We start from the raw sequence: 18133 nt of genomic DNA on the forward strand, positions 1-18133 counted from the left end.
AAAATTGTTACATCTTTGGATCCCATGACTAAAATCATATCATTAACCTCATTCTCACCTGTGAATTTCCAGCCTCTGCTCGTCTTCCTCCATCTCCTCCTCTATCTCCAACAGCGGGCTCTCCCCCACTAGGCCTACCTCCATCCTCTGCCCGTTTATCTGCTACCTCCTTTCCTCTGCCTCCTATGTCCTTTCCTTCATCTCCTCCAACCTCTCTTGTGCCTGTCTCCTTATAGAAATATAACGATGGATGGCATGCAGGCAGATTACCAGTGTGTTAATGTTAGCCACAGTGGGATCTAGTAAATTAGCGCTAATCATCCGATACGTGTGCCCTGTCATATTGCTAAACCTGCTTACAAAGTAGACGTTTTCATTCATCAAAGGGCTTTGGGTTAAGTTTTCAAGCGTGATGGAAAACCTGTAGAAGTGGTGCACTTACATTTCTAACTGTGAAGAAAGAGCGAATGTCTCTTTTTTTGCGAGGGGGTCCGTCATCCATTGTCATTCACCGAAGTCCAGCTCAAGAGAAAGTTATCGCCAGGATCTCTCTCTCTCTCTCTCTCTCTCTCGGAACTGATTTCCAGGCATGGGTTTCCTAACAAACGTAGGCTGATTTTGACACCTTGAAAACTGCTCAAGTGCGCAGGAAAAAAAAAACTTTTGGCGATGGTGATGAACAACTGAAAACAACCGTTACGCTATATTAAAAATTTAGCGTAGCGGGGGGAAATTACCGTTGCGGTCTGAAATTTTAGCGTAGCGGGCCGCAACCATATAAAGCGCTGGCGAGAACCCTGTTATGTTTGGAGAAAGGAAAACACTGCATTCCAGCATAAGACCCTTATCCCATCTGTGAAACATGGTGGTGGTAGTATCATGGTTTGGGCCTGTTTTGCTGCATCTGGGCCAGGATGGCTTGCCATCATTGATGGAACAATGAATTCTGAATTATACCAGCGAATTCTAAAGGAAAATGTCAGGACATCTGTCCACGAACTGAATCTCAAGAGAAAGTGGGTCATGCAGCAAGACAATGACCCTAAGCACACAAGTCATTCTACCAAAGAATGGTTAAAGAAGAATAAAGCTAATGTTTTGGAATGGCCAAGTCAAAGTCCTGACCTTAATCCAATTGAAATGTTGTGGAAGGACCTGAAGCAAGCAGTTCATGTGAGGAAACCCACCAACATCCCAGAATTGAAGCTGTTCTGTGCAGAGGAATGGGCTAAAATTCCTCCAAGCCAGTGTGCAGGCCTGATCAACAGTTACCAGAAATGTTTAGTTGCAGTTATTGCTGCACAAGGGGGTCACACCAGATACTGAAAGCAAAGGTTCACATACTTTAGCCACTCACAGATAAGTAATATTGGATCATTTTCCCCAATAAATAAATGACCAAGTATAATATTTTTGTCTCATTTGTTTAACTGGGTTCTCTTTACCTACTTTTAGGATTTGTGTGAAAGATGATGTTTTAGGTCATATTTATGCAGAAATATAGAAAATTCTAAAGGGTTCACAAACTTTCAAGCACCACTGTAAATCTAAAACACCATGCAATCTAACAAAAGAAAACAAAATTGATGTCAGAAAAGGCCTGCATCTCTAGTGAAACAGGACTCACACCAGAGGGATCAAATTCAAGAGAAAATCCATGTGTGCTGTGATTCTTTTTTCAACTTCCTTTTTTATTGTTTTTCGATGAAGGCAACTCAAACAGGATTAAGAGCGCAGAAACCTGCCTTAGTGGTCACATTCCTCTAATCCAGATTCAGCGTGGCTTGCCAAGCATTCACTTTTGATTCTGGCTAAGCTTTTTCTCTTTTGCATGTACACACACACACCACCTTTTATCTTACTGTCCTTGTGAGGATTTTTTATTGACATACATAAACTATTAATGCAGCTAATTAATGTTACACTACACCTGAATCTAACCATAACTCTAATGTGCCTATATTTTGAAAGGCTTGTAGAACTAAATGTTTGAAAGTTCTTCACAAAGCCATCCAAGCCAAACTCTCAACAGCATCTGCCAATGCCACTTTTATTTTACTAGCTATTTTTTATAATCATGTTGCACTCTTTTATGCTTTGTCTGAAAGTGTTGGCCCATTTACATTATAATTCAGTCTTGTGTCTCATGAATCCTGATGTTATTTCATTATGGCTCAAACATTAGTTCTGAGCAGAGCACACTGACATGGCATTCCAATGTTTGTGATTAGCTGCCATGGCATGACAGTCAAAGCAGCAATTATCCAAAGAGTGTTTCATTTACATTACATTACAGGCATTGAGTAGATGCTCTTTTCCAGAGCGACATACAACAGGACTCTGACATACCCACAGCAGTGGGCAGCCTGGAGAGCAGTTAGCGGTTAGGTGTCTTGTTCAAGAGCACTTCAGCCATTCCTGCTTGTCCAGGGAATCAAACCAGTGACCTTTTGGTCCCAAAGCTGCTTCTCTAACCTTGAGGCTTCCCCTAAAGCTTCATTTGAACCTGAATGCTGCTAGCGGAATTTTTAACCACTCGTTTTCAGTGATTGCTTAACCGTGATCTGGGTCCTGGCAGATCCGGAGCATATTCCAGGAACACAAGGATGCAATGCCAGTCCATATGAGGACATCACACAAACAGTACACACCAGCAGACACACTGACATATAGGAAAATTTTAAAATAGCTAATCCATCCAGTATCAAGGGTTTGTGTGGTGACAAAAAAAAAATAAGTACCTAGAAGAAACCCATACAGACACAGGGAGAAAATGTGAAACTGCAAAAACAGTAACACATGCTGAGGATCAAACCCTGTACTCTTGAGCTGTTAGGAAGCAACCTGCAGTGTGACCATACAGCCCACATTTTTATGCATTTTGTTATGCATTTCAGTTATTCCCCAATCCAAGCCTTCCTCAAATGTAGTTTATTGAATGCCTGCTAGCAACTTATCTTGTTACATTTGTTTATTTTCTAAAATTAAGCTGTCACATTGCATGTTGTCCCATTATCTTCTACCATAACTTTTTCTACACACCCAGTGATTGCTGTTGCACTGGTTGCTTTTGAAATTGTGACTGATTTCAATGTAAATATTAATTTGAAAAGACACAGGGGTGCTTTATGACAAGCTTACACCGTTTTCTAACACAGATATAGTACATGAATAAATAACATTTATGTAACATGGACACAAACACACATTACGGCTTTGGCTGGAATGTGCTGTATTCTCTGAAGGTGACCATAAAGTGATCAGTTTGGCGTGTGTGTGTGTGTCCTTGCTACATATTGAGGACTGGAATACATTTTTTACCAACAGAGGTAGGTCATTTTTGGGGGGAAGTGAGGACATTTTAGCTGGTCCTCACAGGGATGTTTCAGGGTTAAGACTTAGTTTAAGGGTTCAGCTTCATTAGATTTAGGTTAGGCATTTAGTTGTGATGGTTAGGGTACAGGGCTTGGGAATGCATTGTTAATGAGTGTCCCAACAAAGACAAAAGTACATGAATGTGTGTGTGTGGGGGGGGGGGGGGGTTGTTCTGGAACACCTAGTACTGTATAATAGAAGCTGACACCTACCTCCATTGCAAATGTGTCTGTGTTCAGGTGTTGGCCTGTGGTTCAGCAGCTCTGAACTAGAGCAGCAGGAGGAGAGCAGCTCATTACAGCCACCTCAAAATCAGCACAAGCACAGCCTAATCCTTTCTCTCTCACACACACCAGCCACACAAAGCCCTGTCATCACCAGCAGTGTGTCAGAGACTGAGATTTTTTTGTGCATGTGCATCAAGGGTCTCTCTCTCTCTGTATGTGTGTGTTCATTTGTTCCAACATACAGTGCAACTACTTCGGGCCTTGATTGCATCAGTAACTTCACACTTTTAATTTAATAATGATACTGTAATATAACACACACACACACACACAGGTAATTTCAAAGTTATCAAGATATTTTAAAAAAGCATAATTGTACTATGTTTAATTACTATTCTAACTTTTCTAGCAAAGCAGGTACACACATCTATTTATGATGCTGATTTAGCTGTCAGAGAGGCACAGAGCTGGTGGATGCACATGCAGTTTGGAGTTTACTGGAAAAGGTAGACAAGATCCAAAAACGTGATACAAAGGAGTAGTCAAGAGCAGGTAAAGGTCAGGTGATCACTCAGGCGTCCTGAGTACAAGAGGGCAAAAAAACAGGGAAACCAGGCAAAGTTGAAAGAAAGAAAAAACAGAGAAACAACACAAGAATATAGAGCTCGGTAAGATCAGGTATCAGCAACATTGAATGTTACTGAGCGTACTTATAGAGAGTGGGGGTTACAAGCCAACCAACAGTGAAGGAGTGGATGGCAATGTGAAAAGGGCGAATGAGCTAAATCTCTACTTTAACAGATTCGATGGCGTGACCCCAACCCACCACCACCACTCTTCTGCGGGATGGCTACAACCACAAACTTTACATTATCTCCCCTCCCCTGCCTCTTCTTGCCCAACCTCATCCCCATTTCATGACCTCGCTCGCACCTCCTCAACAGACCCCATGGCTGAGCCCCCCCCCAAGAAACACCTTCATCCCTCCCCCACCCATCACCCCCACACCGATCATCAGCAAGGAGCAAGTGAGAAGACAGCTGAAGAGACTCCATGCAGGAAAATCAGCAGGCCCGGATGGTGCTAGCCCCAGGACCCTGAAGACCTGTGCCCTCCAGCTAAGTGGAGTACTTCAGCATGTCTTCAACATGAGCCTGGGTCTTCAGAGGGTCCCCGTGCTGTGGAAGATGTCATGCCTCATCCCTGTACCGAAGAAGCCGCGTCCCAGTGACCTCAAAGACTACAGGCCCATGGCATTGACATCACACATTATGAAGACCCTTGAGAGACTCATCCTGGAGCAGATCTGGCCTATGGTCCAACCACTTCTTGACCCCCTTCAGTTCGCCTAACAGCCCTGTCTTGGAGTAGAGGACGCAATCATCTACCTGCTCAACAAAGTCTACGGCCACCTGGACAAGCCAGCCAGCACTGTGAGGATCATGTTTTTTTATTTCTCCAGTGCTTTTAACACCATCCGGCCGGCTCTGCTGGCTGAGAAGTTGACAGCGATGCAGGTGGATGCCCCACTGGTGTCCTGGATTGTAGATTATTTGACTGGCAGACCACAGTACGTGCGCTTGCAGTGCTGTGTGTTGGACAGAGTGATCAGCAACACCAGGGCTCCACAAGGGACTGTCCTTTCTCCTTTCCTTTTCACTCTCTACACTACTGATTTCAACTACTGCACGGAGACCTGCCACCACCAGAAATTTTCTGATGACTCTGCAGTGGTTGGACGTATTACCGGTGGTGATGAGAGTGAGTACAGGATGCTGGTGGACAACTTTGTCACGTGGAGCAGGAAGAACCACCTACAGCTCAATGTGATGAAGACGAAAGAACTGGTGGTCGATCTGAAGAGAATCAGGGCTCCGGTGAACCCTGTTAACATCCAAGGGGTCAGTGTGGATGTGGTGGAGGAATATAAGTACCTGGGGGTGTACTTGGATAATAAACTGGACTGGTCCAAAAATGTGGACATTGTATACAAAAAGGGCCAGAGCCGTCTCTATTTTCTGAGACGGCTGAGGTCCTTCAACATCTGTTGAACGATGCTGAGGACGTTCTATGAGTCTGTTGTGGCTAGCACCATCCTGTACACTGTCGTCTGCTGGGGCAGCGGCTTGAAGGTGAAGGACACTAACAGACCCAATAAGATCATCAGAAAGGCCGGACATGTTGTAGGCGTGGAACTGGACTCTCTGACAGTGGTGTTGGAGGAGAGGACACTGTCTAAAATAAAAACAATCTTAGACTGTCCTTCCCACCCTCTACATGAGGAGCTGATCAGCCACAGGAGCACATTCAGTAAACAGCTGATTCTTCCACGCTGCACAACTGAGAGACACAGGAAATCATTCCTACCTGTTGTTGTCAAGCTGTACAATGCCACTGTATAACTGTGGTACATTGTTTTACCATGTATCCTTAACTCAGGTGCAATATGTGGCAGATCACAGAATCCAGGGACACATGTCGGCCCGGGGGCATTTTGAGTTATTGACAGATTCAGAAAGTACAGTTTCTAAGCTTTCCAATGATGCCTTCCATGTGGAGATCTGACAATATTTGAAGAATGTGTGGCCTTTTGAAAGTGTATACTTCTTAAAACAGAAAAGGGAGAAAATCGCCCTCAAAGTTTTCCATCTCAGCTACTCTGGGTGTAGGGCGGGCACATAATGGTGCTCATTTGCATGACATTAAGGAAAGCCCTACCCTCTACGAGCTAGCACGATACTATTTTCATGTAAACAAAGATCACCACGTCAATTTTCCTTCCATGCAAAGTATGCCCAACACAATTATGAAGTACAAAAATAAGTCCTAAAGTATACTTTAACGTTTTGTGGTTGAAAAATTACTCACACCGTAAGAAAGAAAGATAGCACGATGATGACACAACTAACACAACACTAGTTTCATGTAACGCCTCGGTCACAACCGGCCGTATGTGCTCCTACGGCCGGTCTACATGCAAAAAACGCAAGAAACACACGGAGAGCGCGCATGAAACGCACGAGAGCGCGCGCGTGAAAAGCACGAGAGCGTGCGTGTGATGTGCTGATTTTCAAGCCGCAGACCGGCCGCAGAGGTTCTTTGTCATGTCAAACAAACTCTACGGGTGCTTACGTTTTTTTCAGGTTGCAAGACAAACTTACGGCCAACGCGTGTCTTTCTCTGTGAACAAAAAAAAAACCGCAGAGATTTGGGAAATGCCAAAAATCACACGGCCAAAAAATCGTACGTCCGGTTGTGACCTAGGCTTAACCAAACCACAACACTCTCTGTTACATGCAAAAATAACCACACAGCCTTAGATTAATAAACTTACCCCATCAGAAAGAGAAACGGCGCCTTGCACACACCAATGCCTCTGATGGAATGTAATCCTAGAACGGTCCGTGTATCATCTGATCATTCAAGTATTCCATTCAATCTGGAAAACGAGGTCGCGTTTAAATACCGAGTGTCTGTTTGCTTCGTGGTGTCTCACCTCCTCTGCGCTCTGTTTAGTAACTCATTCCATAGTGAAATCACACGCCTGTATGCAGTTAAGTAGCCATGCGCTCAACTCGGATCATACAGCTGATTCGCGGAAAAAAAAAACCAAATGACTTAAATCATCATGTGAATGGCCCATATGGTAATTTACCCACACCCCCCAGCAGGCTACAGTCCTGACAAAAACGAGACAATTTGCAACAAAAAATGTATGCTTTTCCAACAAAACAATCTATTATCTGAAATACTGATTGCATTCTTCAAGATCTCAACTTGCACATGATGGAAAAAAACAAAAATCACAAATTTCGAAAAAAAATGCTTCTTTTGCGATTATCTCGGATTTGTTTCGGCCGACATGTGTCCCTGGATTCGGTGAGGGGTCACATATATGTATATCAGAATCATTGTATATAAAATCACTTCATTTTGCTTTTACTAAAGTTATTGAACTTATTTAAATTTATTTTATTTTTATTTTTTTTTTAAATACTATTTTATCTTCTATTCTTAGACATGTTTACTTCTTTGATTCAGGAGCTTGGTTGCAAATTTGAATTTCCCTCCAGGGATTAATAAAGTAATTTTGATTCTGATTCTGATGATTGAGTCCAGGCGAGTGCAATCAGTAATCAGGTGACTGAGTGTAAAAGTAGTTGCTGGGAAACATCCTCTGTGGTGGCCATGTCTGTAGGCTTCAGTGTGCACTAGGAAGTGGAGTTCTGAGTGGATTCCAGCAAATACGTGACATTAGCTATTTAAATTGTGTAGGTACTGCAGCAAATACCTTTTGGTATAACACCAGCTTCTTTAATACCTTACTTTACTGAACCCTTTAATATTTTGTAGAGTAAGCATAGCTAACTACCAAGCTAGTTGGCAAATTATATATTTATGATAATATTTAACCAAATTATTAGATAACTAATAATAAGCAATTATTGGACAAGGTTGAACAAAATATTGTGACTTGTTAGTGGCGAGTAAGCAATTTGCCGATGCTGAATCTTATCTATCTAGTTCAGTTTAGGAGCCCAATCTACATCATCGTCCTTGTAAAGATTGCTAGGATATCCTGATAAATAAAGTGAAAACATACGCGTCATTTTCCAATATGGCGACCATGATCAAACAGTAAACAAAAACACATCTGAGGACTTAAGCATCTCCTGAACTTCAAAACATCACAAAATAACGGAAAATGGTAAGAAAAGCCATAAATAAATCGGAGGAAGTTACAAACCTTTCACGAAGTGATCACTGCAAACTCAAGCATTCTTTGACTTACGGTAGCTACCTTAAACTGCAGCAAAAGGTTCAAGAGCAACCAATCTTGTTGTCTTTTGGTAAAATCCTTTGCTCTTTCACCCTTTTTTTATCACTTTATGGGGAATGCGGAACTTTTATCAGTTTCATGATTTGCTTGATTCAAGCAGCCCAAAACAACACAAGCATAGGGCATTTTAACAACTAGCAAGGCATCCCAGTGATAGTAACGCTTTGGGAACAGTGAGCTTATCTGACCACCATTTCATGTCTTGCATATCTAATGAGGAGGATGTAACATTGGATGCAATCCACCTATTCCCACCTACCAGTTAACTCTCCCCTGTTATCTGACAGCTTCCAACAAGGATAGTAAAGGCTAAAACATGCTTCCTCTGAGACACATGTAACCACAACTTTTGGAAATGCCTACCCTGACCCTGCTTGGGGACAAATTAAAGTCTCCACAATGTCCAAATTGCCCTGGATTCATATCATCATCATTGGGTCATCTGGTCCTCACTAAAAGCTTAATACATGCTAAATGCACACATAGTCACAATAACTCGCAGACTTATGTCAATAAAAGTTTCGGTTCAAATACTGTGCAGCTTCTGCAATCTCTAAAGCAAACGCTTGTGTGTTTGCATTTGCACTCATCTGCTCCCCTCTGATGGCCTGACTGTGTGTGTGAGCATGTGTTTACTCTCCAGTCCTGTATACAGGTGTGTGTAATCAAAGGATGCAGTGAGAGAGGCCACTGATGGCAAGATGGAGAAGGACAAGCAAAATCACTGCTCGTGTCTGCGCCAAGACATGTGTACACGTGTGTGTGGTATTTGTGTGTGAATATTTTCTTTTTCTGCATCTGAGAGCTGGTTCTCACCTGCATGGGAATGATATGATGGAACCTTAGAGCCCCCTTTTGGTGGAATTTGGCAAAGCAGCCAACACAGTAATTCTCTGCGCATTCTGCACACACCTTTAAACACACAAACACAAATGGTCAAATATGAAAAATGTTTTTAAAATAGCAACATTTACAATTTATTTTTCTTTAACATGCTCCACAGAAATTAATTTGTTGTTTTATAACTTTTAAACATTTGTTTCAATGTGTTGCTATTAAAAAAAAAGTTAGGAGACAATCATCATTTATGATTGCAGTCTCAGGTGTCAGTATATTGTAACAGTCAGTAAGTTTTCCACTACAAGACAGCCTTCAGGACCGAAGACTTTTTTTTTTCGTTTCCAGTTTCTCAGAATATATGATGAGTTTTTTGTCTTATTAACTTCAAAAATGAGAAAAAATCAGAAACTGGTGAGGGAAAAATTGTTTATAGTAATAGTATAAATAGTATAATCTCATCTCATCATCATCTCTAGCCGCTTTATCCTGTTCTACAGGGTCGCAGGCAAGCTGGAGCCTATCCCAGCTGACTACGGGCGAGAGGCGGGGTACACCCTGGCCAAGTCGCCAGGTCATCACAGGGCTGACACACAGACACAGACAACTATTCACACTCACACCTACGATCAATTTAGAGTCACCAGTTAACCTAACCTGCATGTCTTTGGACTGTGGGGGAAACCGGAGCACCCGGAGGAAACCCACACGGACACGGGGAGAACATGCAAACTCCGCACAGAAAGGCCCTCACCGGCCACAGGGCTCGAACCCGGACCTTCTTGCTGTGAGGTGACAGCGCTACCCACTACACCACCGTGCCTGAGTGTATGTGTGATAAATAAAGGCTTCTTGTCTTGTCTCTTGAAAATTTCTACAAAATTAAATGTAAATCATCCTACCATATTGTGGATTGTTTTCCTATAATAGCACATCTCACCATATGTTATTTCTTTTCATGTTATTCATCAGTATCAAATTTTTTGATAATATGATCAATCATGTGCCATGACATTTACAGTCACCAGATCTCAACCCAATTGAGCACTTATGGGAGATTTTGTTCTACTAAGACAACTTATGATAATTTTTCTTTAAATTTGAAGTTTGGTCCTGTGAGATCTCTATTTCCATCAGCAACCAAACTCCACCCACAACGACAACCCAAACAAAAAGGAAAACTCAAGCTTGTCATATGATTATGATTAGATAGCAAGCAAGGTGTCAACAAACACTGCCAAAAAAACTCAACTCTTAGCCTGGTGTGTGTGTGTGCGCGTGTGCGCATGCGTGTGTGGGGGGGGGAGGGGTTGTTTATAAACATACATACAGTGGGGAAAACAGGTATTTGATCCCTTGCTGATTTTGTTGGTTTGGCCACTAATAAAGACTCGATCAGTCTGTAATATTAATGGTAGGTGTAGTCTAACATGCTGAGACAGAATATCACAAAGAAAATCAAGAAATCGACTTTAAAGAATTTGTATTAATTTATTTGCATTTTATTGAGGAAAATAAGTATTTGAACCCTCTTGCCAAAAGGACTTAGTACTTTGTGGCAAACCCCTTATTAGCAAGCACAGAGGTCAGACGTTTTTTTGTAGTTGATGACCAGGTTTCTGCACATATTAGGAGGAATTTTGGTCCACTCTTCTTTGCAAATGACCTCTAAAGCATCAAGATTCCGTGGCTGTCGCTTGGCAACTCTGAGCTTCAGCTCTCTCCATAGATTTTCTATAGGATTCAGGTCTGGAGACTGGCTGGGCCACTCCATGACCTTGATATGTTTCTTCTTCAGCCATTCCTTGGTTGCCTTGGCTGTATGCTTTGGGTCATTATCCTGCTGGAAGACCCATCCACGACCCATTTTAAGCTTCCTGGCAGAGGGAAGGAGGTTTTCACTTAGGATTTTATGGTGCATGGCTCCGTCCATCCTCCCGTTGATACGGTGAAGTAGCCCTGTGCCCTGTGCAGAAAAACACCCCCAAAGCATAATGTTACCATCTCCATGCTTGACAGTGGGGATGGTGTTCTTGGGGTCATAAGCAGCATGTCTCTCCCTCCAGATACGACGGGTTGAATTGATGCCAAAGAGCTCAACTTTAGTCTCATCTGACCATAACACCTTCTCCCAGTCACTCTCCAAGTCATTCAGATGTTCATTGGCAAAGTTCAGGCGGGCCTGCACATGTGCTTTCTTAAGCAGGGGTACTTTGCGAGCACTGCAAGATGTTAGACCATTGCAGTGTAAAGTGTTACCAACTGTTTGCTTGGTGACTGTGATCCCAGCTGCTTTAAGATCATCCACTAACTCTGCCCATGTTGTATTAGGTCTATTTCTCACCGTTCTCATGATCCTGGAAACCCCACGAGGTGAGATCTTGTTTGGAGCCCAAGACCTAGGTCGATTGATGATCATGTTGTGAGTCTTGTACTTGCGCACAATTGCACCAACAGTTGTCACCTTAACGCCCAGCTTCTTGCTAATGGTTTTGTAGCCCATACCGGTCTTGTGCAGGTCTACAATCTTCTCCCTTAAATCCACAGAAAGCTCTTTAGTCTTTCCCATGTTGGAGAGTTTGGAGTCTGACAAACTGATTGATTCTGTGGCCAGGTGGCTTTTATACAAGTCATTAGTTATATCAGGTGTCTTCAATTTAGGTGACAAGGTAATTTGGAGAGTCTAACTTGTCTGTATTAACAAGAACTCTTGATGGTTACTAGGGGATCAAATACTTCTTTTTCTCAATAAAATACAAATAAATTAATATAGATATTTAAAAGTTATTTTCTGGATTTTCTTTTTGATATTCTGTCTCCACATGTTAGAATACACCTACCATTAAAATTACAGACTGATCAAGTCTTTCTTAGTGGGTAACCTTAACAGGGGGCAAAAACTTCAGGCTTCATGCATACTTCATGCAGGGAAAGCTTTTGCTTTCATTCTGGTTTGGCCTTAATAAATATTGAAATGGGGGGAAACACTAGATGTCTGTATCTTCAGGGAGCTCATTATTTGTTTTCAAATAGGAAACAAGTGAAGATGAGATGAGGAATGTGATTTGAGACAAGGCCAAAATAGTTATAAAAGAAGAAAGCCAATTTTGTTTTTTTTATGCAGCAATATGCTATCTCTCTCTCTCTCTGTTGATCAATTCTCGCGCTCTGACTGGCTGAGCCGGACCACATGACCACATCGTAGCATATGGTAAAGACGCAGTTGGTGGTTGTTGCAGACAATTTCACTGTTTTCACAAAATGCCACCCAAGAAGAAACTAAAACATTCAGTGGGCCAAATAAATATAAAGTCCATGTTTTCTGCAGGTTTGTACATACAAATCATAATTAATATTTTCATATCTAATGGCACAATGGACTGTTTAACATCTCGTCCCGTGTTTTATGATTCTAATTGTTGTTTTCATATCCAGAAGCTACCCAGAGTGCCTAAGTTCCCATAGAGATGTATGGTCCCTTAGCTAAGGCTTCATACTTATAAAGTGCAAGTACAAATAACTGTGTGCAAATATTTATGTTGAAATTAAAATTATACAAGAATACACAATACCACACCAGAAGCACATCAAGCACATTATACATGCGCCAAATAAGCTCACCATGTAGTTACGTTACAGAGCCAGGCAGCATACTACAGAAGGTAACTGAGAAAGCCAAGCACACATACATCTAGAGGGAAATTTCATACATATTTTGCAAGTATTTTACAAGGAAATGGTTAGCAATTTATTAGCTGAGAATGCACCAGAAGCCACCCAGAAGGCATGTAAATTTCAAAATTTTCTGTGAGGGATGACACCCCTAGCATTAGCATGCCTTCAGTGCCACAATTTGTGGCTTCACTGCCACAAACTCCAGAGCCGCCTACTACTGCTTTTTTTTAGCCGGCTACTTTAGATTTTCTTGAGAACCCTGGTCCTTTAGTCAAGCCGGCTATTCAGGAGGAAAAAAGTGTCACAGTGAAAGATAATGAGGAAGAGAGAAGTGGAAAGACTCGTGCAAGCAACATGTTTGTGTGATCAGAAATGTGTGATTTGATCAGTTACAGCAGAAAAGACCACACCTGCAACTGAAGCTATGGCAAGGAGAGTAAATATGGAACTGTTATAAAGCGTAGAGGAACTATGCTACGGTATGTGTCATGAACTGTGTGATCTCAGTCTTTAGATATTGATGAGATGTACAACACTGACCTTGAGGTCTTCTGATATCAATTCTATAATGTTTGGTGTTTGATGGCATATTACCAGCCAATCCCCTATGTGGAGAGAGTCTATGAAACATCAGTAATAATTTTAATTCATTCATTCATTCATTTATTCATCTTCATTAATCACTTTATCCTGGTCAGGGTTGTGGTGGATCCAAGGAACGCTGGGTGTGAGGTGCAAATACAACCTGGATGAGATGCCAGTCCATGGGAAAGCACTATGCATGCACATCCAAAAATGGGGCAAATTAGCAAGCCAGTCCACCCACTGGAAACTGTAAAACCAAGTGGTAACCAACACAGACATGGGGAGAACATGCACAAAAACTCCAGTAACCCAGGCTCAGAACTAAGGACCCTGGAGCTGTGAAGAAACAATGCAACTGCATCACAATGTCACTACTTAGAATTTCCTCTTAAGCTTATTGGAGCAAAGGATGGAATTTAGATTTTGGCTGAATTCAGCCAAGCCTATGCATTTTAAATGTCAAGTCAGATATCAAAGAAATGGCATCAGACTTATCGATATGATAAGTCTTCAAGTGAAGCATTCAATAAAGACCCCCAATTAGCTGAAGTTACACCCCAGGATGGTACCTGGAGGCTAGAGATGTGTGGCAGAGCAATGTATGTATGATAGCTTCAAGATGAACCAAGGACATATGCTTAGGAGTACCTAATCGATGCTATCACCACATATTAGTTTAGACACAAACATAGCTTGGCTTTTTAAACAGCAAAAAGTTGCAAAGAGTGAGCCAACTAATATACACTATTGGGCCAATAGTTTGTAGACACCTGACCATCATACCCATATGTGCTTTTTGAACACTTCATTCCAGATTTAGTCCCACTTTGCTTGATAACCTCCAATCTTCTGTGAAGGCTTTTGACTAGATTTTGGATCATGGCTGTAGGGATTTGTACACATTCAGCCAAGAGAGCTTTAGTGAGGTTAGGCACTGTTGTTGGGTAAGGAGGCCTAGTATGCAATCAGTGTTCCGGTTCATCCCAAAGGTGTTCAGTGGGGTTGAGGTCAGAGCCCAGAGCAGGCCACTCAAGTCCTTCCATACCAACCATGGTAAACCATGACTTCATAGATCTTGCTTTGTGCACAGGTTCACTGTCATGCTGGAACAAGTTTGGGCCCCATAGTTCCAGCAAAGTGAAATTGTAATGCTACAGCATACAAAGACATCCTATACAACTGTGTGCTTCCAACTTTGTGGATTCCAACTTTGTCAAAGTATTATGATCAAATGTCCACAAACTTTTGGCCATATAGTGTAGTTGGGCAGTAAATCAGCACTAGTGAGTTACAAATGTCACCAGTACTTTCTCTCTCTCAATCTACACTGATGCTGGAGCATCAAGATATACAACATGATGTTGCTCACCTTAATCGGGCTTTATGTGCAAAGTCAAGACTGCACTGCCTGTCTCTCTCTCTCTCTCTCTCACACACACACACATACACACAGAGGACCAGTGAAAAGAATGAGGTGATGGGTTTCAGACAAAGTAGGACAACTGAGCTCCATAAAATCTATGAGAGAAGAAGGTGACTGGGTTTGAAATAGCAGTCTACAGGGGCAGAGGTCTCAAAAGTAGCCGGTCGGCGGTGGCAAATCGCCGTCTGTAGTAGGATTTGCCGCCTCCTATTTTTCAGAGTAACAAAAAATATTTTTGTTTATATATCTGTACAAAACTGAGTAGTGTGTGATGTGAAACTAAGTTTTATTCAACTAAATAATGACCAGATACTAACACATCCGAAGGAAATAGAGGCAGCCATTATGCTGCCATGTGCTGTAACTAAGATGTAATATGATTGGCTGACAAGGTGTTGACAATGTTTCATGTACTGTGATTGAGCTGTGCTATCACATGGCTAGAAATGGCGACTAAGAAGCGGAGAAGCATGTTAGATGCCTGGTTTTCAAAAAGGATTCGAACCACGGGTAAGTTTAATTTTAGCCATCACTATGATTACCGAGTGAAATACCTGGCACAGATTTAAGGGGGTGCACACCCAGCACGCCCCCCTGTCCAAAAAAAAAAAGTTTTAGTATTGCAGATGCCGAGATATGCCCGCCATTTTTATTTAATTAATAAAGTTTTTAAAAAAATAAACAAAATAAATTGTTATGTGGGATTGAGCTGAAGAGTTTATGGTATAAATTTATATTTACTAGTAGGTCCTATAGGTTTTTTCACTTGTGACACAAATGCAGTGAAAAGCGAGCTGGGCGAGTCCTGTTGGATTTTAACAGGGCACAGGAACTTCACGCATCGGCATAATAACAGTGTGGAAATAAGGCCAGACCGGCGGACATTGACCAGTAATTTTTACATCTGTCTGTCTGTATTTCAAAAGCATCAAACCAGATGGTCCATGAAAAATGGTAAAGATATGGGTCTAATCAACTTCTAATTTTCTTCCAAAAGTTACACTGGGTGAATACATTATGTCATAACATGGCACGTGATTGGCTGACCGCAGGCGCTCTCGATGCATGACAAGTTGCCTCTCATCAGCAAGTAGGAGTGCATTATGGCATGACACCACGCGACACTGTTATCAGCTGGGTAGGTTTACCACTAACATTAAAAGAAAATAGACTACTATAGGTTTTGGACCCTGACAAAGTGTTTTTTTGTTTTTTTTTCCATCATATTTTAACCCTCTGGGGTCAAGAGCTTCTCCAGTGAAGCTCGGCAGGTTTAGAATGAGTAGGTCATGGAATTATTAGATAAATATCTTCATGTGTCATGTGGTAATGCATTATATGACAATGCAACTTTCATAAATATGACCAAAATATCAGTTGTAATTATGTTCTACGCATATACCTGCAACTCTGACAATATCATTTTCAGTGACTAATAAAATGGTTTTGAAAGTTCCTAGTTTTAAAACATTTTGATATGGTAATTTTCTTTCAGAGATTTCATTTACAGCATGTCTCTGACAGCTCAAAATGCGTCTCTGGACATTTCAAAACTGCATAGTTTCCAGGGGACTCTGGCGGCCCCCTGGACCCCTGGCCTTACTGGGTTGACCCCCCTTCCCATTTTTCTGGATCCACCCCTGAATACTTCTGTGTATGGGTCCATGTATAAATGCTGGTCGGCTAAATATTAAATTATAAATAAATATCGATCGCTATCCCATGATTGTATATGGCCTGTTTTGGGTCAAACCCACCCACTCGACATGCTTGGCGCATTGACATCGCCTTCCATTGCAAGTCAAAATGTAAACAATGTATTTTTGTAGGGGAGTCACATATCAAGACTTGACATCTGTCATGCAATTAATGCTAACAGTAATCGTTAAAATTATAAATATATATGAGTTTATGCGTATTTGTTTTTCTATAGTTGCTGTTGCAAGAACTGTCACTCGTTGTCAGATGAATATAGATTCACTTATTATAACATATAATGCCAAATGAAAATACTGTGATAAATTAATTCAGATATTTTTTTTCAAAATATCTGAAAAATCTTTTGAACTCTGAACCTGCTTAATATAAAGGGGATATCACATGCTTACAGTGTTCAGCGTAAATTAGTACACCCCCTTTGAAAAGTAACATTTTAAACAATATCTCAATGAACACAAACAATTTCCAAAATGTTGAAAAGACAAAGTTTAATATAACATCTACTTAACTTATAACGTGAAAGTAAGGTTAATAATATAACTTAGATTACACATTTTCTCAGTTTTACTCAAATTAGGGTGATGCAAAAATGAGTACACCCCACAACAAAACTTACTACGGTACATCTAGTACTTCATATGGCCTCCATGATTTTTAATGACAGCACCAAGTCTTCTAGGCATGGAATGAACAAGTTGGTGACATTTTGCAACATCAATCTTTTTCCATTCTTCAACAATGACCTCTTTTAGTGACTGGATGCTGGATGGAGAGTCTTAAGAAAGACAGAACTGCAACCATCTCACAGAGATGTCCAGGTCGTCCACGGAAGTTAACACCTCGACAGGAGCGTCTTCTGATGAGAAGGGTTGAAGAAAATCCGCATGCAAGTTCACTGCAGTTATCTAAAGAAGTAGAAAGCCAAACTGGGGTGACTATTTCCCGTGACACAATACGGCGTACACTGCAGAGGAATGACATGCATGGATGCCATCCACAAAAGAAACTCTCCTAAAGCCCAGGCACAAAAAAGCCCGCCTAGAGTTTTCCAGGGCCCATGCTGACAAAGATGAAGACTACTGGGACTCTATACTCTGGAGTGATGAGACCAAGATAAATGTTTTTGGAACTGATGGCTTCAAAACTGTATGGCGTCGCAAAGGTGAGGAATACAAAGAAAAATGCATGGTGCCTACAGTGAAACATGGTGGTGGCAGTGTCCTTATGTGGGGCTGCATGAGTGCTGCTGGTGTCGGGGAGCTGCATTTCATTGATGGCATCATGAATTCACAGATGTATTGCTCTATACTGAAAGAGAAGATGCTACCATCACTCCGTGCCCTTGGTTGTCGTGCACTTTTCCAACATGACTAAACACACATCTAAGGCCACTGTTGGATTTCTGAAGAACAGGGTGAAAGTGATTCAGTGGCCAAGTATGTCTCCTGATCT

General features: G+C 41.6%; 1 protein-coding gene across 2 annotated transcripts in view; it reads right to left on the reverse strand.

Moving 5' to 3' along the window:
• The window catches only part of zbbx (zinc finger, B-box domain containing), a 104221-nt gene that overhangs the window by 27654 nt on the left and 58434 nt on the right, over positions 1-18133 (reverse strand). For both annotated transcript variants that reach the window (XM_060922993.1, XM_060922994.1), the window contains exon 7: positions 9259-9354. In XM_060922993.1, coding sequence (XP_060778976.1) covers positions 9259-9354 — 96 coding nt within the window. The remainder of the gene's footprint in view (positions 1-9258; positions 9355-18133) is intronic.

This window comes from Neoarius graeffei, chromosome 6 (assembly GCF_027579695.1).
Source record: "Neoarius graeffei isolate fNeoGra1 chromosome 6, fNeoGra1.pri, whole genome shotgun sequence".
In the NCBI taxonomy this organism is placed as follows: Eukaryota; Metazoa; Chordata; class Actinopteri; order Siluriformes; family Ariidae; genus Neoarius; species Neoarius graeffei.